Here is a 26,062-nt window from a genome sequence, read left to right as displayed (position 1 = left end):
CCCAAGGTCACCCAGCATGTTGCCAATGGAGTCATATTCCATTGTCTTTCCACCATGAAACAAACACTCTGGAGGAGTGAAGAGGCAGATTCTGTTACTGATGCTTCAAGGTGAAGGAGGGCATTGAAGTCCCCAAGGAAGTTGGCTGGGAGCAGGTGAGTGATAAACATCTTAGCACCCACTCTCCAGCCTCTGTCTCTGCTTGCAGCTCCCTCCCTCCTCCCATCCTCTGTGACCTGCAGTCCGAGTTACCTGCCTCATCATCATAGTCACCTTCCTAAAAACCAGTTCTGATGTTCCTGCACCCGAGGGCAAACAGGACACTTTTGCCTGCAGGAGGGTCCTGTCCACACTGCCTAGCCGCCATTCAGTCAGAAGAGGGCAGACGCTGTCTGAAGAGGGTTGTCCCTTTTGGGTTTTCACACAGCTGCTTCTTGCTGTGTCTACACAGCCAAGAAAACCCCTCGTCTTCCTCGAGCCTGTTCTACAAGGACAGCAATCCCGCTCATGAGGCCTCTACCCTGTGACCTCACCACTGCCCACTACCCAATTCCCATGCCACCCAGTAGGGGTTATGATGCCAACACATGAACAGTTTCCTTTCTGATCTTCACACATCTGAGCCAGAGATGCCCCGAGACAGGCATGGGCGGAGCACACTTCAATTTCTTCCGTTTCTTCAACTCCCCTAACTCTTCCTCTCTGAGGAAGCCGCAGCCTCTGGGACATGGATGCCCTCCGTTTCCAGATACCCTACATGCTCCACTTCCCTTCTTCCTCACCCAGAGACTGTAGTCTTGTATGCTTTTTTTCTTTCCAGCTCACTCTCTTAAAAAAGTTATTATGACCAAATAAACACAGTAAAGTTTACCTCTGATCATGGTGGCCTCCACTTATAATCCCAACACTTTGGTAAGTAAAGGCAGGAAATCGTGAGTTCAAGGTCAGCCTTAGCTATCTGGCAGGGTTAACCTGGGCTATAAGAGGCTCTGCCTCAAAAAATTAAAATAATTGCATAAATAAATGAATAAGTGTTCCCATGTTGATCGTATCTAAGTGTCATACCACACTAGGATGTGACAGTCATTACCATCAGTGATGACACACAGTGACCTTCACTCCCTTTTATCCCTGGATGCCTTCCTTCTGTGTTTTGTCTTCTGAATCTGACACTATCACTGGTTTTTTTTTTCAGTAATATCATCAAAGTTTACCCATGTTGTAGCCTGTGTCAGAAGTTCCTCCCTTCTCAAGGTGGATTCTGATTCCGATGTGTGCACACACCATGTTGTGTTGGTCCATTTCTCTGTCAGTGAACCTTTGGCGGCTGTGATTGATGCGGCTATGAACAGGAGTGTGCAAATATTTCATCAAGGTCCTGATTTCAAATCTTGTTTTGGGTTTTCGAGGTAGAGCCTGACTGGCCTCAGAGCCACAATCCTCCTGCCTCTCTCTCCCAGAGTGCTGTGATTACAGGTGTGTACCACCATGTCTGACTGTACTTTTGAATCTTTGACAGGGTTTCTCTGTGTAACAACCTTGGCCTTCCTGGAACTAGCTAGCTCCATAGACCTCAAACCCACAGAGATCCTCCTGCCTCTGCCTCCTGAGTGCTAGGATCAAAGGCGTGTGCCACCGCCACCACCACCATCCGGCATACTTTTGAATCTTTTGGGTATATATCCAGAAGAGGAATTCCTGTATCATGTGACAAATTTATTTTTTAATTACAAACTTTTAGATTTACCTATTTTATGTGTGTGAATGTTTGCTTACATGTATGTATGCGCATCATACGTGTGCCTGGCACCTGATGACGTCAGAAGAAGGTGTCAGATCCCCTGGAACTGCAGTTGCAGTCAGCATACACAGGCCCACCGTGTAGATGCTGGGAACCGAACCCAGGTCCTCTTCAGGGTGCTTCTGGGTGCACAGCCATCTCTTCAGCCCCTGCTAGCTTTACTTTTCAGATTGCATGGCCCTGCCACACTCTTCTGCAGAGCTGTCCCACCGGGCCTCCCACCGACGATGCTCAAGGTCCCCAACCCTCCACACCCATCTTTTCCTCTGTGTTTGCTGCAGCCGTCCTGATGAGTGGTCTGCAGTGTTTGTTCCTGAGACAGTGTCTCCATATGGGTCATGATGGACTTTAACTTACACTCAGCTTCCTGACTCTGCCTCCGGAGTGCTGCCCCCCCCCCCCAGGCGTGCGTTTCCATACCAGTCTGGCGTGCAGCTTTGATTTGCACTTCTCTAATGGATGGTGAAGGTCAACATTGTTTGTGGCTTATTGGCCATTTACATAGCTTCTCTGGGGGAAATGTATCTATTCAAATCTTTTAATCTGTGTGAGACTGCTCTCTCAAGTGACTGTCAAGCTATTGGCTCCATTCCACACTTAATGTAGGACTTTCTCCATAGCCACCTTTGTGTTGGTGTTAGGGAGCAAATTTGGGGCCTTTTGCATTCTAGGCAAGGGCTCTGCTACTGAACTGTTTCTCCAGTCTTAGTTACATTTTAAAGTATCATCTTATATTTTAGTATGTTACCGTATCGCTCATTCTGTATTATTCATATATGAATATATTATATATATACATATATGACACACACACATATATAGAGACAGAGAGACAGAGAGAGAGAGAGAGAGAGAGAGAGAGAGAGAGAGAGAGAGAGAGAGAGAGAGCTCAGGCTGGCCTCAGCCTTTTGGGATGATATGCACATAAAAACATGCCCATTTTAGTTTTGTAATATTTGATAATGATGATTCTTAGGGTTTGGCTTTCCATCCTAACTTATGCTGAAATCTGGTTGCCACCGTAACGTCATTAGGAGGCGGACCCTTCAAGAGCAGACTGGGGCATGAAGGCTCTGCCTTTGGGAGTGAATTTTTTAAGACCTTTAAAAAAGGGCTTTCAGCTGAGGTGGTAAACATCTGGAATATAAGCACCTGTGAAGCTGAGGCAGGGGAACAGCCTACAGTTAGAAACCAGCCTGGGCTACATAAAGAGTTTGAGACCAGCTTGGACTATGTGGTGTGTTTGAGGCTAGCCTATGTAATATAACAAGAGCTGCCCTCCCCCCACTTTCCCCCCAAATTCTATAGTAAATAAATAAACAAACATGTAAGGGGGTCTCTTTCTTGCTTGTTTACTTCTGCTATGTGGGAAGGTAGCATGAAGCTCCTTTCCAGATAGTAGCACCTGACCTTGAAGTCCCCGGGCTATAGATCAGGGAACCAATGGGTCTCTGTAGGCTATAGATGCCCCATCCTGGACATCCTGCTTCAGCCATTCACGGCGGACTAGATGATGATGATGGTGGCCTCACAGGTGGCCTCTAGTTCTCCCACCTTCCAATCCCTCTTTATATCCACAGGAGCTGTAATGTCACCCTGGCTTATGCAATGCGTGCCGTATAAATGCGTGAAGGCCGTGCTCCCCAGCACCTGTGGTCCACTCTCAGCCACGTCATCGCCTTCTGCTGGTGCAGAGACAAGCCCTTCACATCCTAGTGAGAGCAAACTACCTGGATCTCCTCACTCATCCTATTTCATGCCACTTTGCTGTTTGCTCTGCTGTCTGACAAGCTCTTACGTGTCCTGTACAACCCAGCTTGGGGATATGCCCTCTCGGAGACAATTTGTCACTCTCCTGCTTTGCTCTTGATCACATCTAGGGCCTTACTCATGCTAGGCCAGCATGATACACTGGCACACATCTTAAGAAACTTTTCCTGAGACAAAGGCTCATCTTGTAGCCCAGGCTAGCCCAGAATTTAAGTTCTCCCTGCCTCCTGGGTTCTGGGATTACAGAGGTGTGCTACCATTCCTGGGGCACATCTCCCTTCTTCACAGGACAGGAAAGTACAGCTGCTACTATTCGTGTCAAAAATGTTTGGAGGAAACTTAGATGTCTGTGGTAACGAAGTGGGAGAAGTTAGTTTCACTGACTCAATTTTGGTATGAATCACAGAGGAGTCACACGTGTTAGGCTCAGGGAGGGGATAGGACATGTGTTTCAGTTCAGCCTGAACCTTGAATAATCCTGAGGAACTATAATCAGGAAGTGGAAATGTTGGTGGTAGAGAAATGTCATTTTGATACCAGGTGGGGAACTTTGGTCTTCCTGGACTCCAGTAGTCACTTTGAAATCTCTATAACATATTGAAATTAATATAATCTTGAAACATAATTTATTTAAAGATATATCTTTCAATAGTGTAAATAGCAACATGAATTTTCTTCAACTGGCCTAGGCTCTCCTAAACAGAACCAGGCCCATTTGCTCCCTCCTCTACGCTGCCCTCTAGTGGCAACTGGAGGTCCTTCAGGTCTTGGCTGTGTCCAGAGAGGAACAAGGGCTGTCCATGTGCTTGTGCCTGTCCAGTGCACGACAAACAAAGTCTCTCTAAGTCCTTGGAGACGTCTGTGCACCCAGTGCTGGTGTCCTCTTCCCCACGCATCCTTCACGTCTCTGAGCCCTCTGGAACTGGAGTGTGTAAGAGGTTATGGCTCTCAAAAATGTGGTGTGTGAATGCCTTTAGGTTTCAGAAGTTCCCGAGGGAAGCTCTATCTTTTCCATGAAAATCTGAGGACGGCACCCTCGGTTAGAGCTTCCAGGGAACACCTGGGTGGGCCTCAAGGAAGACCTCAATTTAAGAAAGATGAACATTGTCAGAGCTGCTGGGTTGGGGTTACAGCAGATGCTGACACGTCCATCCTGCGGCTGCCTTTGTTGCTTTCCAAGCCTTCCCTGGTGTTGATCCAGAGGACCTTGTTGGGACAAGGAATGTGTGCAGAATGCTCAGGAGGGATGGGTAAGAGCAGAGACTGGAAACACATCTGCTTGTTTATCCCCTGGGTGGGGCAGGAGGAGGGATCGGAATGGGAGATGGAACAGTCATAATGCAGTCAGTTACTTGGAAGTTTCCACAGATGCCACTCACATATTCTGTATCACAGACACAGGGTCCTTCAGTTCTCTCTCAGGCAGCAAGGAGAACTTCATCTCCTTCTCCAGGAACCTTGGTGTCTAGATACTGACGGAGGAGAAGTAAAATATAGACGAGACAGCAACAACAAAATCTCATCTCCACAACCAGATGCTCCACTCACTACCTTTGGGGTTATTTTATTTAACCACAAGATCCTCAGAGCTCACTAGCAACGGGCAAGCCTATTCGGAATGACTTGGACTGAAAACAATTCCTTGGGGCCAGCAAGATGGCTCAGCAGGCAAAAATGCTTGCAGGCAACCCTGGCTACCTGAGTTCAATCTCTGGGACCCAGGTGGTGGAGGTAGAGAACCAACCCTTACAGTGGCGACGTGTGTGTGTGTGTGTGTGTATGTGTGTGTGTGTGTGTGTAAAATTTAAAAATGCCTTGGTTGATTTTTCTAATGACTGACACTTTTCAGGACTAAAAAGCTGCACTTTATTTTCTTGATTATCTTATATCCTATCCATCTGTCTATCTATCTATCTATCTATCTATCTATCTATCTATCTATCTATCATCTATCTATCTATCTATCTATCATCCATCCATCATATAAGGAACACTTTCCTGATTCATCTAGGATATACTTCAGAAAACCCAGCTTGCTTCTCAGTGAGTGTTGGTGAGGAAAATTGCCTAACCACAGCTCACTTTGGTTCCACTGCCTTGATTCAAGGTGAGGCACTGTTAGTTTTACCCATGGTTGCACTAGTACCTTCTATGCAGATGCCGGCACAGTATAAAAGGCCAACAGTGCAACTCAGGTCCTAACAGGCCACACTGTGAGAAACACTGCCATAGGTTTTTCTCAGGATGGACTCAGTGAGGAAGAAACTGTCTGTCTCAAAATGGTCAACACCACCTCTACGGTCAGCATTGGGGCTGGGAGAATTAATTATACCCCCTTGTCCAATCCCTGCCTCTACTGCGCCCCCTGCTGGACTGCCCATGCACTTGCAAGCAGGGCTTTGTGTTAGGAATTCTGCACCTGTCTATCAGACACAGCGAGAAGAGTTGGTGAAGCTGCAGTTGGGGAGCAGACAGGGTCTATGTTGAGCAGGAGATGAAAGAGGGGGGCTCCCCTTTATTCTACAGAAAGAAGTGTAGCAGCTGCCCCTGTGTGGAAAGAGTGGGGCCCCATGGAAGCCCACTTTCAAAAGGCGTTTGGAAGACGTTACCTTCCAGGCTGGGGTCTTGAAGGGACTCCTTTAGACCTGCTGACCGAAGGAGCACCTCCCTGCCAGTCACCTGCCCAGGTACTTAAAACAGGAGCATGGAGTTGAGCAGAGGGGAAAGGCACCGGGCTTGGCGGGAAACGGAGAGGGAGTCGGTGTGGGGAGGGGGCTGAGTGGCCAGCACACACATAGGCAGGCCCTTTGCTTCCCCGGTATGCCTGGTCCTAGCCTCGCCATGGGACACAGAGGGGTCACTGCTTAGGCGCTAAGTCTTTAAACAGCAGAGGCCCAGGTCCCCAGCTGTTGTTTCTTTGTATGTCTGAGCACATTGTTGGAGGTCATCACCTGTGTCAAGGACAGAGCAGGGCCGGGGTTGCTCCTCCCCCTGTCGGGAGACAGCTGGTTTCCAAAAGCCTGGACAAGGGAGCTTCCCAGACAGTTTCTCTCTTAGCTGTGAGCCCCCAGTCTTACTTCAGGATCCCAGGAAAGGCCCAGATCCCTTCTGGGCTGGGACGAGTCCCCCTGCACGGTCTCTGCTGGAGAAGTCACCTGTCACTGCTAGCCACTTAGAGAACCTTTGTGAGCACCTACTATGTGTGCCCCCGAGGGGAGAGGATACCAAAGAATGGGGTCTGGGGTCCACACTCCAGTTCCTCTCAGAGAGGGAAACAGATGTTGCCAGCGTGGGGGTGAAGTGTGGGAAAGAGGGACTTCAGGATCTGCAGAGCCAGGAGGAGCAGCGCCCAATACAGTGGGGGTGGCTGGGCAGACTGAAGTGTGGTGGGAAACTGGAGGAAGGGAGTCCCTGAAGGTACTGCCAATGCCTGTGGCTGAAGCTGGGGGGGGCTTCAGGGCAGGCCCCAGGGCTCAGCTGGCTGTGGGGGGTGGCTCAGGGGTGGTTGCTGTGCCTTCCAGGAGCCATGAAGACAGAGGGAACAGGTTAGGGGCAGACATGGGACTCAGATTGAAATAGTGGATGAAGAATGCTTGCAAATGTCTGGGTGAGGGTGACAGTCCGTGGAAGGCCTCAGACAGGGACTCAAGAGGGACACAGACTGTTGGGCACATGGAGTTCGTTGGGGAGTTACTAATGCCTGGAGTAGACAGACAGACAGACAGGCAGACAATAGTGTGGCGGGGCCTCTAAGGAGAGTTCACCCCAGCACAGGGACAGGCAGCATGGCTGGAACTCTGAAGACGGGAGGAAATTAGTGGCCCTGCAGTAGAAGTGGGCGTGTCCTTTTCTACCTTCCTAAAGGTGAGGTGGTGGCCCAGGGCTTGCAGTGCCAGGCTGCAGCTGGCTCTCTGACTCTTAGGCGGGAGGCAGGGAAGGGAGCAGGATATGTGGCTGCCAATACCTGCTTTGAAACTTGGGTACCTGGCAGTCTGTTAGCTAGAGATTCACAGGCTGTCTCAGCAGGGCTTACCTAACCGCTGCAGGTACCGTGGCCTAAACAACAGCTGGTGGGTGTCAGTTGGGGGGCCTGGACAGTCTCTAGGACCTCTGGCAGTGGAAACAATATTTATCCCTAGTGCATGAATGGACTTTGGAAGCCTATTCCCTATGGAGCAATACTCCTGCAGCCTAGATACATCAGGGAGGACCTGGGCCCCAAATGATGTGACAGACTTTGATGATCCTCTATGGGAGGCCTCACCCTTCCTGAGGATTGGATGGGGAGTGGGATGGGGGATTGGTAGGAGGAGTGGGAGGACGGGAGGGGACTGGGATTGATATGTTAAATAAGATTGTTTTTAATTTAAATAAAAACTAATTTTAACCAAAAAAAAAACGAATCCGGCTAAGGCACATAACACCTAGAATCACCTGAGTTGTGCAGGAGAGCTGAGGCCAGCAGGTCTGGGTGGGAGGCTTGCCTCTCTCTGAGTATATATCGTGTGGGGGGTGGGCAGAGGGGAGAAACGGCCCTGCTCTGGGGGCCAGTGAGTACAAAGGCATGGATATAGAAACTTCAAGAGCCTGGGGTTCTACAGAGTGAACAGAGTCAAGTTGTCAGGACAGGCTGGGTGGTGCACAGGAGAGGTCTGGGGGCTGCAGTCGGCGGCTGGGGTATTCTGGGTGGTGCACAGGAGAGGTCTGGGGGCTGCAGTCGGCGGCTGGGGTATTCTGGGTGGTGCACAGGAGAGGTCTGGGGGCTGCAGTCGGCGGCTGGGGTATTCTGGGCACCGGCAGTGGGCAGCATTAGGAGAGCTCCATGCTGACCTGGTGTCCCAGTTCCCAGGTTCCCTGACTGCTCATGCCCCAGTCTAAGAAGAATTTGTTTATGAAGGGTGGGACCCACACCTGGTTGCTAGCTCTCTCCATTTCCATGACCCACACCCCTTTCCTGTGCCCCACAGGGGCAGCCCCGAACCCTACCTACTTATTATGGGGATTTCTGGTCAGGCAGCCTGTTCTGCAGGGACCTGCCAGGGCATGGCCCAGCCCTAGGCTCATAGCATAAGGGCCCCAGTGACAGCCGGGAGGCAGCCTGGGGTGACAGTGCCCCTTGTCTATCACAGCACATGGCTGGAGGCAGGAAGTCGGGGGAGAGACCGGGGCAGATTTAGTGTAGAATGGAGTGAGGCTTTAGCTCATGGAGCTGGAGACAACAGGTTTGGACAGAGGGTGAGGAAGTCCCAGGCAGGCGTGGGAGGCAGCTGCAGTGTGAGAAACGCTGGCTGCTGAGCTGAAGGTGGCAGGGCCCCACCCAGCCGCTGCGGAGCCTGCTGGAGCTGGAAGGCGCTCTCCCTCCTCCCTCACCCTCCTCATTCCGTGGGCTTTTTCATTTGCTCCTCTTATTCCCTCTCTGCCCAGCTTAGGCGTCCCCAGAGCACACACACGAAAAAACTTCCTCTTGGAATCATAGGACTGAGAATAGAGGCGTGAACTTCCGCTTTACAGATACCGACAGACCTCTAATAAGAACCCATAATCAAAGTAGCACTTTAGTTTTTAGGGAGCTTTGGTTCCCCGACTGATTGATCCATTCCAATTTACAGTAGAAAAATCTGAAGTTGAGAGCACGGAAGAAAAACCCTTTAAACGGTTTACTGAGCAGATCGCGTATGTCAGGCTGTCACCAGGGACGGGGATAGTTCTTGCGTTGCCCTCACCATGGGTCACCGAGTCGCTTTCCTACTGTGAGCTCTCTTTTGGGATTAACAATAATGCCCACTTGGAAGTGATTCTGAGTCTTCAGTGAGAACACACTAAAGGGCCATGAAGTCACACAGTGGCAGAGTGCTTGCTTTAGTATGTTTGAGGCCCTGGGTTCAATTTCTACCACCACCAAAACCAGAATACACAAAGAACTTAACCTCGGCTAAGTGCTTGCCTCAAGCCAGAACTTCGCAAAGCCCTTTGTACACATTACCTCACCAAAGCTCCACAGCAATCTTCTGAGGTAGACACTATTATTATCTCCATTTTATAGATGAGGAAACGGAATCTCACAAGGGTCAAACTGCTCAAGTTACACCAGATCAGATTTGCTGGGAGTGAGGCCGTCTGTCTCCAAGCTTGAGTGTTGACTCACTGAGCTAGGCTCTGTCTCCAATGACACAAGCCTTCATGACACAGGCTGCTCTGTGGTGTAAAACTGAGGAGGGTCAGCTTCTCTTTGTCCTGGCAACTCTATCTTCATCCTCCACCCTCCCCTCTTCGGGGTTCACCTGGTCCCAGAGCAAGGACAGATAGGTTTGGCATGGGGTTAGTGGGTGTGGAGAGGGGGGCTTGTGCTCAGCTGTCACTGAGGCATGGTCCCGAGCAGTGTGGGAGAGCCGGCTGGCAGGGCAAATGACTGGCTTTGTCATTTGCTAATTTAGGTTCTTCTGCTTTCCAAACAATGCTAGGGCAGCTGGGGCTAGCTGACAGGTGTCTGCTCCAGCGACGACTGACTCTACTACCCATGGCCTTGTAAGGCTTTGATCATCTGGCTTGATACTTCCTTCCTCCCATACCCTATGGTCTTTCTAGCCCTGGGAGAGGCAATAATGATATTGGAAATCAGAGTGACAAAAGGCTGGACACTTCACCTAGATCTTGTACTTTCACCAACTCCCCTCCAGAGTCTTTCTCCTAGCTGTGCCCCGCCCATGTTTCCAACCCAGAAAGCCCTGGATACTGCTGGCATGCCTCTTCCCTCCCTCCTTCCAGCTCAAACTGTCCTCAAATTCATAGCAACAACCCTCCAGCCTCAGTGTCCCGAGTATGGAGGTTACAGGTGCATCGACATGGACCACTTTTATTAATTTTTCATGGGGCTGAGGGCCAAGTTCTGATCGTGACCATTCTCTCAAGCACAACTTCTATCTACACTCCCTAAGATTTTCTCAGGACTTTTAAAAGAAGCTAAAGGACATTTATCAGCCTGTCCCAAGCAGGGGTTCCCCAGAAGACAAAGTGGAGTCCCTTGGAAGCCAGACCCCCTAATGTCATGGCATACCCCTAAGATAGTTTACCAATGAGAAAGCCAAGGTTTTAAGAGGGTCTGAGGGGGCGGGCGGTGGTGGTGCACGCCTTTAATCCCAGCACTCGGGAGGCAGAGGCAGGCGGATCTCTGTGAGTTCGAGATCAGCCTGGTCTACAGAGCGAGTTCCAGGACAGCCTCCAAAACAATACAGAGAAACCCTGTCTCAAAAAACAAAAAACAAACAAACAAAAAAGAAAGAGGGTTTCGGGAACTGGTGTATTCAGTCTTGAACCTACATTTAGATTAGGTTCTGAAAGGTCAGCATTAAAGTTGGGGATGATGCTGGGGTGGAGGGGAAATGGGGGAGCGTGAACTAAGCTTCTGATTCAGCAGAAAGTAGGAACTGGAGGTGTGCAAGTGGTCAGTCACCCCAGGAAACCAGAGGAGAGCAAAGAGCGTGGTGGGCCGGGTTATCGCTGGGACACAGGTGCAGCTGAGTGTATTCCTCAGGCCCTGCAGGCCCACCCTGGGCTGGAGAAGCCCCAGGGCCTGCCCGGCTTTGTGCATTACGAGGAGGCTGTCTTCTTGTTTGCTCAGTGGACACCCGTGGGCCTTAGCAGAGTCAAAGACAAAGACAGGAACGTGCTTGGGTTAGAAGGAAGCCCTGAGTCAGAGCTGGTCAGCTCTGCTTACATTAGGGAAGACTCTGGAGGTAGACCGGAACTGCTCCCTGCATGGCCTCTCTTCTCCATGTTCTCCTGGACCATAGTCTTCCTCCACTCACCTCCTGTGGTCCTCCCAGCAAGAGAAAAACTGGCTTTTGGGAAGGGCGAGCCCGAGGGGGCTGTGTTTTTTTTTCCCGGAGAGTGTCAGAGGCTACCTTAAGACTGCCTTGCTTTGGGTACACTCCACCTACCCTTGTTCTTATCACTGACCTTGCCAAGCCCACTGCTTTTTCTGGCTGGTGCCAAGCCTACCTGACCATGAAGCCTGAGGCCCTGCAAGTCACTGGAGAGAACTCATTAAGTTCTTATTGCTGCTATGATAAGCCACCATAAGCTCAACCATTAAAAAACAACACAAGTTATGGTACAGTCCTGAAGGGTCAATGCCTAAAACCAGGCTTGCAGGCTGGGAAATGAGGTATTTGCCGGCCTGCTTCCTTCTGGAGGCCAAGGGAGGGATTTCCTTTCCTCTTCTCAGTCTTGGAAGCCACCTGTGATTCTTGGCTGGCGCTCACTTCCTCCAACTTAGAGGACAGCGTGTTACATCTCTCTCTCCTTTGGCCTCTGCTTCGTTGGTCACATTTCTTACTAACTCTGAACCTCATGCCTCAGCCATTAAAAAGGCACCTGTGATAACTCAGGGAAACCTCCTGTCTTAAATCACATCTGCAATGTCCCTGTGCTATATAAAGTATCATATTTACATTGTCATTAGGATATGGACATGTTTGTGGGGCCATTATCCATGTGACCACAGGAAGTTCTGCCTGAAGATTCTGGAGAGCTTCGGCTCCATGTCTGAGGAGAAGCCAGACATATCCCTGAAGGCTCTGGGGTAGTTGCCCCTGTAGAGGCAGAATAGGAAGTGGGTGACCTGTCCTGGGCAGATGTGAATGGAAAAGGTAAGCAAGGGGGTTGGTCAGGAGGAAAATGACAGGGGCACACTTGGTAAAGACAGTTTTTGGCATAGCAGAGCAGAAACACTCGGGGTAGAACCTTAGCTAGAGAAAGACTCCTGCTGGAGCTCGCAGGGCCTACCTGTGGGTGTTCTGGAGGTCTTTGCACCCACGTCCCTACTCAGGGAAATTGTAAATTGGATTACAGGGCATAATAGACTTAGTTTTGACAGCCACTTCTGAGTTATATCAGGAGACAGACCCTGGACAAGTCTGTCGGTTAGAGTGCAAAGCCAGAATTGGAGTCATGAGTCGGGGTGGACCTTGGGGAAAGAGCTAGATTCTGGGAACCACATAGTGTGGAAGGAAAGCAAAAAGAGGTAGAACACCGGGACCTACCACAGAGGGCTCCAGGCCTGCTTTCCCAACCCGCCACATTGTCGTGTGTTCCCAGCAGAGAGGACACCCTCCTGGGTGGTCTCCATTCACAGTGACTTGCTGTAAGCATATAGTCACCTAATTTTTGGTTTGTTTTGGTCCTCTTTTATATTTCTATTTTATGCTTTGTCATATTATCTTTATTTTCCTTTTCAAAAAGCAAGGTAATTCATGCAGACAACTAATTTTTGGTGTGAGGTCTCAGAAGGAATTTCCAAGGTGCTGGGGAGATGGTTCAGCTGTTAGGATGCTTGCTGTGCACTGAATTTGACCTTTAGCACCTACATCAGAAACTGGGCACGTCACCCCAGCACTGGGGAGGCAGACACAGACTGTTCTCTGGAGCTCTCTGGCCAGGCAGCCTAGGTGAACCAATGAACCCCAGGTCACAACGAGAGAGGTCTCAAAAATACAGCAGGCGTTTCTCAAGGAATAGTACCTCAGGTTGGCTTCTGGCCTCCACATTTATCAGTACACCTCTGTACACACACTTATATATACACCACACACATGAGAACACACACACACACACACACACACACACACACACCAAATGTATTAAAAAGAGAGAGAGAGACCCACAAAATGTGAAGGCAGTAAGCCCCAGTGGACCTTTCCCCAAAGATCCTAGACTCCTCTGCTGCAGCTGTTCCTGTGACTGGTGCCTGTCTATTTTCTACCCCAACCTCTCTACTTGGAATCCTATGCCCGAGCCCCATAGTTTCTTAGACCCTGTCCTTTCTCCCTGACAGCCACCTATCAAGAAGATTCCCAAACGTGCCCTGTGAATAACAGGCCTGGGGACATCTCTGCTGTTCAACAGGATATTAGCATCCTCTGGGCAGGTTATTTCTTCTTGGTGGGCACTGGAAATGCACTGCCTTAGCTCACTCCTGCCCACCAACTGCCTCCCTCCCCGAGCCTGCTTCTGACCTCCCAGAGGGGTCAGTGCTTTGCCTGTCCTGCCTAGCCTGGGATCTTGGCCCACAAGATGACCGACTATAATAGCCACAGGATTAACATAGCAGGCATTGTCTTTCTCTGACTATAGGGTGGGTATTATGTGTTCATCAACAGTCCTAAAAATACCCGGTAAACAGGTGCGGCCCTGCAGTCCCAGCCTCCTGGGTCAGTTAGTCTCTGACTGGCATGAAGATTAAGCAGGGAAAAGACTCCTAGTCTCCCTGGGTTCAAGAAATGGAAGGTGGGATGCTATTGGAACCTGGACAATGGAGACTCCTTACGGCCCACCCAAAGAAGTGTATGCTTCCAAGAGCATAAAGATGGTCCTGCTGCCACCGTGACTCACCTGGGCCCCAGAAACGTGCCACCAAAACCCTGCAGGCAAACTCCCATCTCACTGGTGCCAGAATCTCAAGCAATTATATCGAGGGCTTTTTGAGGGTTTTGGAACATGGACTGGGGCTGCATGCCCACATGTCTTGGCAGGAGAGACAATGTCAGTCTGCGGTTCCCTCCCTAGTCCTTAATGGTTCCTCAGGCCCCTCAATGCCCAGATCTCCTTCATCCCACTTCCTGCTCTCATCTCTGGTCAGCTCCACATCTGGTCCTTTACTCCCTGCCTTCCCCAGTCGAGTGCTGGTTTCCCCCAGTCAGAGGCTCTGCGTGGGCAGCGTGTGTGCGTGTACTCCTGATGCACACACACTGGTCTCTGACCCTGTGTGCCCTGTGGTATACACACTGCAGCACGTATCTGCCCTGTGAGGTGTGTATGGTGGGAGGGGGTGGGAAGGAGGGGCAGCGGCTGTTCTATTTTTACTGGCCAGTTGCCGGAGGCCACAGTTTTCATAGCCTGCCCTCAGCTCTGCCCCCACAGTCTGCAGTCTGTGGTGAGGCTCAGGTCAACCTAACCCCACGAGGACTAAACTAGGTAAGTGTCTACAGCCCTGACCGTGGACCTGGGCGAGCCTGGGTAGAGAGCTGGGGCTTTGTTTAAAGAGGAAATAAGGTTTGGGAGATGTTTCTTGTTTGGGTAAACAGGTTTGTTGGCAGAATGCTCTCTCAATAGTCCCAGCCTTTTGTCCCATAACATGGTACCTCTCCTGGAAGACGCTGTGGGAAGTAGAACCCGGAGGGACAGAACTGTCCAACATGTTCCTCAGGAGCCCACGGCAGAGCCTAATGGATTATGCTTTCACTAGGGACGGCAGCCAGTGGCATGAAGGACCGTGCTCCTGGTGGGAGGGGTGGCACTGGGGACTCGGAGTCAAGACAGAGAGAGGATCTGCATCCAGGAGGTGTCTGGGGAGCAGTGGCAGTGATCAGTGCCTGCAGTGGCAGGACAGGAAGATGGCTGGCACGTAGCACTCTCAGGAATCGGGTCCAGATGCCCCTGTGACCAAAGAGACCATCTTACTTCTTGATCCTTTGTCTCTGACAGGAGCTTGTAGCTCTCTGCCTGTCTCGTCTGCAGGAAGAGACAGACTGCCAATGCTCTCCATTGCTTCTGGCTCTGAGTTGCAGAAGGACTTGTTGGGTCCTCTCATGGGGGAGGCAGATGGGTTGAGAGCTCAAGAGCCTGTGAGCCCCTAAGCTAGGGCGATATCCACACTGTGATGTTGGGAGGAGCGGGGAGCTAAGGGAGCCCTGCCCTGTGTTTGGAAGTCATAAAACCAAAGAAGTTCCAACACTGATCTCCCTGGCCACAAGCTTGAGAACCCAGCCTGTTAACACCCTGTTCAGTAGCATGGGGGTGCCCTTGAACTAAGATCCAAGGTCACAGGTGGGGAGCAAGGGAGAGCTTGAGTCTACTTAGATGCTTGTGTTCCTATGAGGTGTGTCAAGAGGTCAGTTCCTTTCTCTGTGCTGTCTCTCACACAGGTTTGCACACTCACGCACGTTCAGGCTTTTCCACACCGAGGGCCTCAGGGATAGGGAGGTGAGCATTGAGGGATAGGGAGCCTGGAGCCTGCTCCCTTCCCGCTAGTTCTGCGTTTTCTGTTATCTCCTCATTTTCCACTTGTGGTACTGATGGAATTCGGCCCTCCAGCCTCGCTGCTATCTACATCCTGGCTTCTAATCAGGTCCCTGCTTGTCTTCCACAGGGCCTGTCAAGGGGGCCTGCCTGGTGGGTGTCAGAGCTCAGGTCAGGGCCTCATGCTTGATTGAGACCCCTGGGTCTGGCATTTGTCTGTGAGGCATTTGGGGACTGCCTGGAGCTTGGCAGGAGGCCCGGCCGTGGGCCCCAGCCTGGCGACAGTGGGATCTTAAGGGATAGAGGAAGGACAGACATGGCTAGATGCCCACCAGGGCGAAGAACTTCCTAGGGAGACAGATGTGAGACCTACTCGGCTGCCACTTGCATTCCCAGAGGCCACAAGGACGTGGGTGGGGTGCATCTTTGTCAGCCAGTGTTTCTTTTCCCCTCTGTCTGCAGAAGAGCAGAGCCCTTGACCAGCAGCTGTGCATAGAATCTAATTCCAGCTAAGCATCTTGGGAATGCATGGATGGTTCCCACACCTCTTCCCCTGCGCCCCACGGGGACAGCTGAGACTCCAGGGTCACCTCCCACCTAGCCTCACTCTCCCCACAAGAGAGGCTTATTATGTGGAAAGCTCCCTAACAGGCTGGGATTCATGATAGGAGGGTCAAGCCTGGTCACCGGGCTCAGAAGGCTGGCTATGGAATGGCGTTATTGGCGGGCGCTTTGCAAGGCTCCTGTAGTGCTCCAAACTAGGTTCCTGAACCAAATGTAAGGCTGCACTCTGGACTCCATGCCTGCTGCCTCTGTGTACACAGCTCCTCCCACTCTCCACTGTCTTAGGCCTCCTGACCCACCCCACATATTTGTCCCCAGCCTGGCTGCTCCTGCTTCCCTGAGCTTCCGCACAGTCATTTCCTTTACCCTCCGCCCACCTGCTCCAGGATGCTCTAAGGCAGGGCCCAGACAAGAGGGTGAATCAGGCCTCTGCAGCCTTCAGAAAGCCCATCTTGGCCTGGGTCCAGAGACGGCCTGCCAGTGCCTTCAGACTGCTCCACAGCTCAGGATGCCTGTGCCATTGTGCCTTTAGTGATTGAACGTGCTTTACTTCCAAGTGAGATCTGGTTTGAATAAAATGTCCAAGGGCTGAATATTAAGAAGCACAACACTTGTCTAAGCTCCAATTTTGCAGAAAGGAGAACTGGCCAAGAAAGAGTAGAGACACACTAGAATCTTTTTTCCTTCTGCCTGAACCTCTACTCGGGGCTTCTTGCCACCTGCCCAGGGCTGCTAGGCACCTATTGGATGGCTCCTCTGGAGTTGGGCCAAAAGGCATCCAGCTGCCGGTTTCGTGTCAGCTTTTATTCTATTCTATTCTGCCCCTCCTGCACCCCCCCCAGTCCTAATCCACACCTAATCCAGGTGACAGCTGGATTCAGCTACGTGTTCAAGTCTCTCTCGATCAAGGCCTATTCTTACTTTCCAACCGCATTGTCTACATTGCAAAACAGATTCCATTCTGTTTTGTACCAGAGTCAGCAGTCTTTTTCTGGAAATAGCCACAGGCAAATGTTTTAGGCTTTGCAGGTCACAGGAGGATTTTGTTCATGTATTCTGTTCCACCGTTGGTTAAGCAGAACAGATGAGGTGTCCTGTTGGAATATGTCATTGTTGACTTCTTCCTGTTGTCTAACTGGCCACCTCCAAGGGGTTCCCAGCTGAAGGTACAGCTTTTCCATTAATGATTCCTCTGTATCCCCTAGGTGCCGCCTTGCTACCACCATGCCTGAAGTGTAAGTTGTTTCTTCCCCGTACAGGGCTCCTGGGAGGCATGTCCATTCACCACAGACTTCAGCCTGACAGTTTTGGACAGCCTGGCTCACCCTGCCCCCAAGCTACTCCCAGCAGAAGCTCCTGGCACAGGGGTGGTTCGTAGTGTCTGGTCAGCACTCATTTCTTCCCTGAGGTGTCCCGGAGCTCTCTCAGATGAGTGGAGCTCAGTCCCAGGTTGCCCTGGAGGATGTGTTTGACCTGAGCTTCAGAGCTGGCTTGTCAGGACTGATCAGTAAACTGCACACATTAGGCTACCACATCACAGGGCCGTGGCAGAAGCTTTGAGAATGCAGGCCCAGGGATAGAAGTTTCGCATTAATGGTGGCCCTCTGTCAAAGCTTACATAGCCTCCCACTAGATTGTCTACATCTATGAATGACCAACACCTCCCAAAAGGAAAATCCAGCAGCCCAGAAGGTTATTGGGTTCTTATTATTTGCTGAACTCCTGAAGTGGTCCCCTGCCTGATGGCTGATATCTTTCAGACATGTTGTTGCCACCTGTGCCCTCCTCTCCAAGCAAATCTGCTTGGTTCTGTTACCCTCATGTCATGTATCTTGCTCCCACTCACCCTGTGCTCTGCTCTTTCCTCCGGTCCGTCTTGCGATGGATGCCTAAAGCGAGGTGAGTGATACTGGGGTTTCTTAGTTCTGCTGACTGGTGAAGGTGGGGTGGGCCTGGAGAGCAATCAGAGATTGGGTCAAAGCCGAGGTAGGGGTGGGGATGCCAGGGGCTGAGAAGACTCCCAGGAGAAGAGAGTCAGTGAGTGAAGCCCCTATATGATGCTGGGCTCCAGGGATGCAGGGAGTCGCTGCTCCGGGTCACAATGCTCCTCACAGACATTCCTGTGGCCGGGACCACAGATCGCAGCATGGCTTCGTACCTTTGCTGAGTGAAAGTTTTCCCTCAGCATCTCTCAAAGCTCCTGCATCCATCCCTGGGGCATCACTCTGCCCGTCGAAAAGCTGATGCTGCACAGAGCCATAACTGAGGGCTATGAGGAAGGCATGATGCTGCGGCCTTAGGTTCCCCTCAGGGCTGTGGCTACCCTACCCTGCTTCTGGACACTCTGTGGTCCAGATTTCTTCAGGCTGCTGAGAGCGCAGCCTGCATATCACCCAGGGGTGGGGACTGAAGGAAAAGCTGATGTGGAGAGGAATTGTCACCGATGGAGGGGACACTTGGCCTGGATAGTCTCAGGAGAAGCAAATACACCATTTTCCAGTGACCTATGAGCCCTTGAGTTTTGCTAAGGCTCCGATTAGAGTCGGTTAGCTGAAGAGGCCAGGTGCTTACTGACTGGTGAGGAACCAAGACAGCAAAAGGCCATTCCCCATGGTGTGTCTGGGTGGGTGAACCGGGAGCTGTAATGGCTACAGCAGCCGGCCATTTCTCTCCTTACCTGGAGTGTAGGCTTCCAACAGATAAGCCACCGTGAGCAGGTCAGAAGTTGTGTGCTCAGTGTGCTAAGCCATTGCCTCGCCCAGCCACTCCCAGAGATCCATCACGTCTGCCTGACACACTGGAGGGACAAACCACAGCTGTGCTCTCCCAGGGCAGTGCTCCATGGGAGCACCCAGGAGTGACACCGGGCTCCCAAGCCTCACAGTCCCATGAGTTAGCTGCGAGGTAGCTCTGTCTGCCCCCTTCACCACACTGGGTCACTGCTGCAGGGCTGGGACTTTAAACCTTCTTTTAGACAGGTTCCTCCATGTAGCCCATGCTCTTCCATGATGGGCCACGCCATGTGAGCCTCCTGCCTTAGCCCTGAGAGAGTTGAGATTACACATATGACCCACCATATCTGGCCTTGGCAGGAGCTTACAAGGAGTTATTAAGGCATATCTATCTAGTCATCAAAAATTTGCCTGTAGCCAGGTGGCGGTATCACACTCCTTTTTATCTTAGCACTTGGGAGGCAGAGGCAGGTGGATCTCTGAATTCTCAGCCAGGCTGGTCTACAGAACAAGTTCCAGGACCGCCAGAGCTGTTATACAGAGAAACCCTGTCTTAAAAGAGCAAAAAACAAAACAATAGCAAAAAACAAAAACAGACAAAACAAGAATCTGCCTGCTGGTTTGATGACACAACAGTGTTTTCATATCTTAGAGATTTATGTGGGTGAAGATGACTTGCACAGCAGTTGGATGGCCACATAGACATAGTTCCCTTATTTGGGAAACACGTAGCGTATGTCTCTGGCAGGAAAGAGCATCAGAATATAGCTGCATTATCACCCGGAGGGCTAAAACACACGCCCGTTTTAGGCTTTTCTCAAAGGTTGCTTATCTGTGCCCTCATTTTATCTTGGTGGCACTGTGAACTAAGTGCAGCTGTCAACATGCTCCCCCGCAGATGAGGAGGTACCTTAGGAGGCCCAGCTGCAGAATCCTGCCTGCAGCAGAGCGGGGACTGGAAGGCAGGCCTTCAAGGTAGCTGCCTGCAGCACAGCCTTCCTGGAACCTGACGGGTTCAGTCCCAAAGATGAGCTTTGAAAGGCCTAAAGTGAGCGGAGGATTCTGGGTAGTGACGAAGAGCCACAGCTGGTACTGTGCTGGTCTGGACCAGAATCCCAGCCTTATAGCCTCTGTCTTACCATTGGTCTCTCTTCTCGTCCTCAGAGGAAATCCAAGATCACTGCCTCCCGCAAACTCATGCTGAAGGTAAGGCCGGTCCCACGGGAGATGATTCGAAGGGGTGCGGCGGGCAGGGAGGGAAGGAGGGAGACCAAGCAAGGGTAGGGGAAGAAGCTTGGCTGTTGCCAGAGCTGGCTGGTGACCAGTAACTTGTATCGTGCCCCTCCTGGGTGCCTGAGGCGGGAGATAGTCTGGGGAGGGGTCCTTGGTGGAGGGAGAGGAAAGGGCATGGTTTGTTTTGGTGTGTTTCTCTCTGTGGAGCCCTGTGGGACACACCACGGGACAACCAGGAGGGAAGAGGGAGACTGTGGGTAAATCAACTCTGGGACTCAGGGATGCCATGGGAGCCGCTCTGTGTCACTTACACAGGGCCTGCGAGCAGCTACTGCACACACTGCCACACGGGGCGATGGCCTCAGACCCGGAGTCTCCTCACTCCGTGATGCTGGGCAGGGAATAAGAGGAGCCACCTTGGCTCCGTGGCTTTGTCTTTTCCAGAGCCTGATGCTAGCCAAGGCCAAGGAGTGCTGGGAGCAGGAACACGAGGAGCGAGAGGCCGAGAAGGTGCGCTATCTAGCGGAGCGCATCCCCACGCTGCAGACCCGCGGCCTGTCCCTCAGCGCCCTGCAGGTAAGCCGGGCAGGCTGGGAAGGAACCCTCTGGGGGTTTGAACACACACAGCTCTGAGAGTCACAAGGTGCCCCAGTCTCACAACTGCACTCGCGGTGACCGTGTGATACTGCAGTTTACAGACTGGAGAGGGGAGTCCCGGAGCCGAGAATGGACTTGGCTGGGCAGAGCTGGTGCAATGGCATGGCCTGGGAAATGGGCAGGATTTAGAAAGCTCATTGCTCCAAAGATCTCCCCTCCTTTTAGAGATGAATCTTCACTGTTTGCAATCGGTTATGAATTGCTTTAGCCCCAGTGACTGAAGAGAATAGATCAGATGCAAATATTTCCACATGTCTGCCAAGGCAGTAGCTATTTTGTTTTTATTATTTTTGCTTAACATATAGTTTTCAGATTTTCTACCATTAACTTATGTTACTTTTATGATAAGAAAGCTATGTTTTAAGAAATGGACTATAAGCCTTCTGTAGAGGCATGTGTTTATAACCTCAATGCTCAGGAAGTAGAGGCTGGAGGATTGTGAATTAAAAACTTTTTTTTTTCGAGACAGGGCTTCTCTGTACTGCTTTGGAGCCTATCCTGGCACTCTGTAGACCAGGCTGGCCTCGAACTCATAAAGATCTGCCTGCCTCTGCCTCCTGAGTGCTGGGATTAAAGGTGCGCACCACCAATGCCCAGCCTTTAAAAACTTTTTTTAATTAAAATATTTTATACAACATATTTTGATCATATTTCTCCTCCCCTAACTCTTGCCAGATTCTTCTTACCTCCTGACCACACAACTTTATATAATTTCTCTCTAAATAAGAAAAAAAGACAAAAAATGAAAATCAAAACAAAGAGGAAAGAAAGAAAGAAAAAATGAAAGAAAGAAAAAAGAAAGAAAGGAAACCAGGAGTGTTGTAGTGTTTACTTTGAATTCCAGCACTCAGAGGCAGAGACAGGCAGATCTCTGTGAGTTTGAGGTCACCTGATCTACAGAGAGAGAGAGAGAGAGAGAGAGAGAGAGAGAGAGAGAGAGAGAGAGAGAGAGAGAGAGAGAGAGAGAGAGAGAGAGAGAGAGAGAGAGAGAGAGAGAGAGAGAGAGAGAGAGAGAGAGAGAGAGAGAGAGAGAGAGAGAGAGAGAAAGAAACCCCACAAAACATGGAGAAATGGAGTTCATTTCGTGTTGCTATCTACTCCCGGGCATGGGGCTTGATATACCCAGTAACACTCCAGTGAGGAAAATTGATTTTCCCTCCCCAAAGCTATCCATTACAAATAACTTCTTGGTTAGGGGTGGGGCTTTGTGTCTACTTCCCTTTCTCAGCGCTGGGATTGTGCCTGACTTGAAGGTGTGTGGCTCTTGCATGTCCTGTCATAGTTTCTGTGAATTCACACGTGTGAAGATCGTGAATTTGTGCCTAGGCACCCTCAACAACAGGGCTTTCAGGCCAGCTTTGGCTACATGCAATCTAAAAATAAAATAAAATATAAAATAAATTTAAAAACCTAAGTAATCATTTACAACAAGCTAAAAAAAGAAAGCACAAGGAGAGCAGAAAGGAGAGCAAAGGCTTATGCCCTGAGGTGTTACCCTGATGGGACTCTAGGAGCTCCTGTCGGGGTCACAGTTCTAAGTGTGGAGACGCAGGGGGAGGCTGGAGATGCAGGGGGAGGCCGGAGATGTGGGGGAGGCTGGAGACGCGGGGGGAGGCCGGAGAGACGCAGGGGAGGCCGGAGACGCGGGGGCGGGGGGATGACCGGAGATGCGGGGAGGAGGCTGGAGACCCAGGGGGAGGCCGGGGGAGGCGGGCGCTGGTGGTCCTGTCCGCTCTCCTCCACTCTCACGCCGTCCCTGCACTCCCGCAGGACTTGTGCCGAGAGCTACACGCCAAGGTGGAGGTGGTGGATGAGGAGCGATATGATATCGAGGCCAAATGCCTCCACAACACGAGGGAGGTAAGCCCAGGGAGGGTGGGGAGGAGCCTGGGCTGGGCATCCAGGGAGGCAGCCACTCAGCATGAAGCTTTAGTTTTCCACCCTGGCTCCACCGGCCGGAGATGGGCGGGAAGGACAGGCGCACAGGAAAAGAACAAACTGCCTCCCCTCCTGCCGTGTGAGCTCAGAGTGGCTGTCCCTGCTCACCACACGAGAAATCAGATGTCTGTTAATGACATCTCACCTTTGTGAAGGGCTGTCATGTCTGCTGCACCCTTTGCTCTTCCCTACACACCCGTAGGTGGCATGGGGGCTAGTACCTGACCCTGACAAATGAGGACACAGAGACTCACAAAGGCGCAAGTCACAGAATGGGGTCCTAGTATGCACTCTGCTCTCGGCTTCTCACTCCCATACTCCACCCTCCTTCAGCGTGGGTGTTGAGAGGCGGAGGGCCCCCCGGTAGAGAGGAATGGGGGAAAGGCGGGACTTCCGGTGCAGAGGGGCAGCTTCTGAGCATTGACCCAAGGTGAGCAGACACTTCCCTACCCACTTCCGCTGGCCCCAAGGAGGTTGATGTGTGATGTCATTAAACTCCAGAGAACTCCCTTGTAGACCACACCCTGGGATTCCCAGGGTGTAGGATTTAGGGCTTTTCTACCTGCTGGGTTAATCTAGGCTCTGCTGCTCTGCAGGCCCCCTTGGGCAGGGCCTGAACAGCAAGAGCAGGGATGGAGGGACAGAAAAAGGCAGTCCACTTGCCACACAAGGCTTCCAAACGTGAATGATGGCTTAGTGACGTTTCGTTTATGTGAGGCTTGGTGAAGGGAAGGGGATGAGGTTAGCTACTGGACTTAATCTGCGCAAGTTCCTGGTGACTGTTTGGAGAAGGGTGGGTGGTTCTGGCACCTCAGAAAGTCTAGCCTGCAGCCCGGGGGACTTGGGGGCAGCTCTAGCTGGAAGCCTAGCAGTTGGCTCCTCAGGAAGAGAGGACTTGGTCTAGCGTCCTCCCCATAGAGCCTGGCTCCTCCCCTCCAACAGATTAAGGACCTGAAGCTGAAGGTGCTGGACCTCCGTGGGAAGTTCAAGCGCCCACCCCTGCGCAGGGTCCGCGTCTCAGCTGACGCCATGCTCCGAGCCCTACTGGGCTCCAAGCACAAGGTATCCATGGACCTGCGGGCCAACCTCAAGTCTGTGAAGAAAGAAGACACAGAGAAGGTGAGGACCACTCTCCTCAGACTTCCTCCTCCTGCCTATTAGCCTTTACCTGTAGCTTCTCACACAGCCCGGGTGTTCTAGTTAGTCTATGATCCAGAATATTCTAGCCCCCCCCTTTGAGGTCAGTGTCACAAGAGGGATGGCAGGCTGCTTCCAATCTGAGGGGAAGACAGCACAAGACAGGCTGACTGAGGAATAAAGTAAACCTTGCTCCCAGTGTCAGTTAAGGGGAAGCCTGTCACCATGGCTTCTCATTGTGGCTGTAGGAGCATGAGCGTGTAGAAATTGGAGAACTGAGTTCAATTACGTGCATAGCAAACAACTTCAAGTTTGCTGGCCTCACAGTACATGCCCAGAGCTGACACACACCGCGAGAGGCAAGTGTGAGAGAGAAATCTCTGGTCTAGGGAGCCTACTAAAGATGAACAGGCTCAGCAGTATGCCGACAAGTGGAAACTAGGAGATGAATCAGGAGAGGCCTCTTGGAGGCGGTGACTGAGCTGTAGTGTCTCACACAGGAGGGTATAACAGGGCTTGGGGCTTGGGATACACTGGAAACCAGCCCTGTGACCCCACCACAGTCACCTAGGACTTCCCAGCCGCACAGCCCCATACTCTCTGTGGAACCTCAGGCTAAGGCATCTTCTATCACACGGTGGGATTTCCTATCTTTCTGAGGAGGTAGATTTTCTTCCATGTGATATCTCGAGTTCAGGGGGCCTTTGTTGCCCCCCCCAGCCTGGTGAGTTTCTGATATGGCTGTGGATTACCCACAGGAGCGGCCCGTGGAGGTGGGAGACTGGAGGAAGAATGTGGAGGCCATGTCTGGCATGGAAGGCCGGAAGAAGATGTTCGATGCTGCCAAGTCCCCAACCTCACAGTAGAGGTGCTTGGGGTGGGCGGGGCTCATCCTGGGGCCCCCAGAGTCCCCGGGATGCTCATCCTGGGGCCCCCAGAGTCCCCAGGGTGCTTGTCTTGGCCCTCCTCAGAGCCTTACGTATCGGGCACTCAGGATACGTAGGGGTTGGAAGGCTGATGCGATACGCAGGAGAGTTCTTAGGAGTCAGCCTCTCGAGCGCAGGTCTACTCTGTACCTTCGGATACTGGGCCTGGCGTGTCTGTGTCGGTGCCAGGTCCCCTCGTCTATAAAACTGAGGCTCGCACCGGATCAGTGGTCCCGAGCCTAGCAGCCTCCACGTGTTCCTGGTTGCAAATGATTGACCTGGAAACTGTGGTGCTGGGGGACCCTAGGAGGTCCTGAGGCAGGCCAGAGTCTGAGAGTGCAAGGATAGACGGTCCCCAAGGTCCTCCAGCTCTAAGTCTCCAAGAATCTCAGGTCTTTCACAAGCTACTTGGAGCCGTTCTTTATTTGTATACCCTCAATGGAGCGCCCTCGTCACTGGTCCCGAGGGTGGGGGTTGGGATACCAGTTCAGAGGGGGGGATACCAGTTCAGAGACACCAAGTCCACCCCCCGGAGAAACAGCCAGAGGAACCAACCAAGAGGTGGAACTGGGCCCTGGCAGCCCTGCTATGGGAGCGCGGGTAGGAGGCGCACAGGCAGGTCTGCAGGTAGCACACAACAGACAAGGCTCTCCCCAGAGCAGATCCCAGTGATTGATGGGAGACGGTTCACAAGTGAAGGGGAAGGGTGCAAAGGTCAGCTGTGGAAGGAAGCCAGTCACGGACAATGGCAAGGACAGGGAGGACAGGCTCAAGCCAAGGAGCAGAGAGGGAGCCATGCAGCTGAGGGCTCTCATGGGTGGTGCAAGGGAGAAGCCCTAGGGCGGGGGGGATGGGACCGTATGTGCTGTGTGTCAGTCAGTGACACCTGAACAGCACGCATGCATCACCAGGATCCATTTGATAGCGTCTCCTCCCTGTCCTTACAGATTCCGGGGTCCGGTCCCACTCACCCATCTTCCTGCCAGTGCCTGGAACACCCCTGCTATGCCCTTCCTCCAGCCTGCACAGCCAGCCTTGGGGTCAGGATGAAATGGCACACAGAGAAGAGAGATGGGAGTCTGAGACTTCACCCCCGCAGCGTGGGCTTACGCTGACCCTCGAGGCCTGCTGGGTGCCACGCCGAGGGGCCGCAGGCTGAGGAGGGAGGCAGAGAGAACACCTGTCCCACAGCCCCGCATTGCTCTCCCCACCCCCACCCCCCCCGTTTCTGCTGCTACCTGCAGTGTCCACAGGCATCACAACTCCATTAAAAACCCATGTTCCCGGTG

General features: G+C 51.9%; 1 protein-coding gene across 5 annotated transcripts; it reads left to right on the top strand.

Moving 5' to 3' along the window:
- Tnni1 (troponin I1, slow skeletal type) lies at window positions 1-26,062 on the top strand. 5 transcript variants are annotated; one of them, XM_013115860.3, is made up of 9 exons: window positions 1-155; window positions 17,356-17,385; window positions 18,046-18,049; window positions 20,047-20,088; window positions 20,560-20,691; window positions 22,543-22,632; window positions 23,653-23,829; window positions 24,606-24,715; window positions 25,721-26,062. In XM_013115860.3, the coding sequence occupies exons 2-8, from the start codon at window positions 17,375-17,377 to the stop codon at window positions 24,711-24,713; spliced, it is 564 nt and encodes a 187-aa protein (XP_012971314.1). In that variant the 5' UTR covers window positions 1-155; window positions 17,356-17,374; the 3' UTR covers window positions 24,714-24,715; window positions 25,721-26,062. The 5 variants fall into 5 exon arrangements, with proteins under 5 accessions (XP_012971314.1, XP_040594450.1, XP_040594448.1 ...); XM_040738516.1 differs by lacking the exon at window positions 1-155 and adding an exon at window positions 6,235-6,258; XM_040738514.1 differs by lacking the exon at window positions 1-155 and adding an exon at window positions 12,149-12,219.

The sequence above is a fragment of the Mesocricetus auratus genome, unplaced genomic scaffold (genome assembly GCF_017639785.1).
Source record: "Mesocricetus auratus isolate SY011 unplaced genomic scaffold, BCM_Maur_2.0 Super-Scaffold_100676, whole genome shotgun sequence".
NCBI lineage: Eukaryota > Metazoa > Chordata > Mammalia > Rodentia > Cricetidae > Mesocricetus > Mesocricetus auratus.
This window is presented reverse-complemented; position numbering and strand designations above follow the sequence as displayed.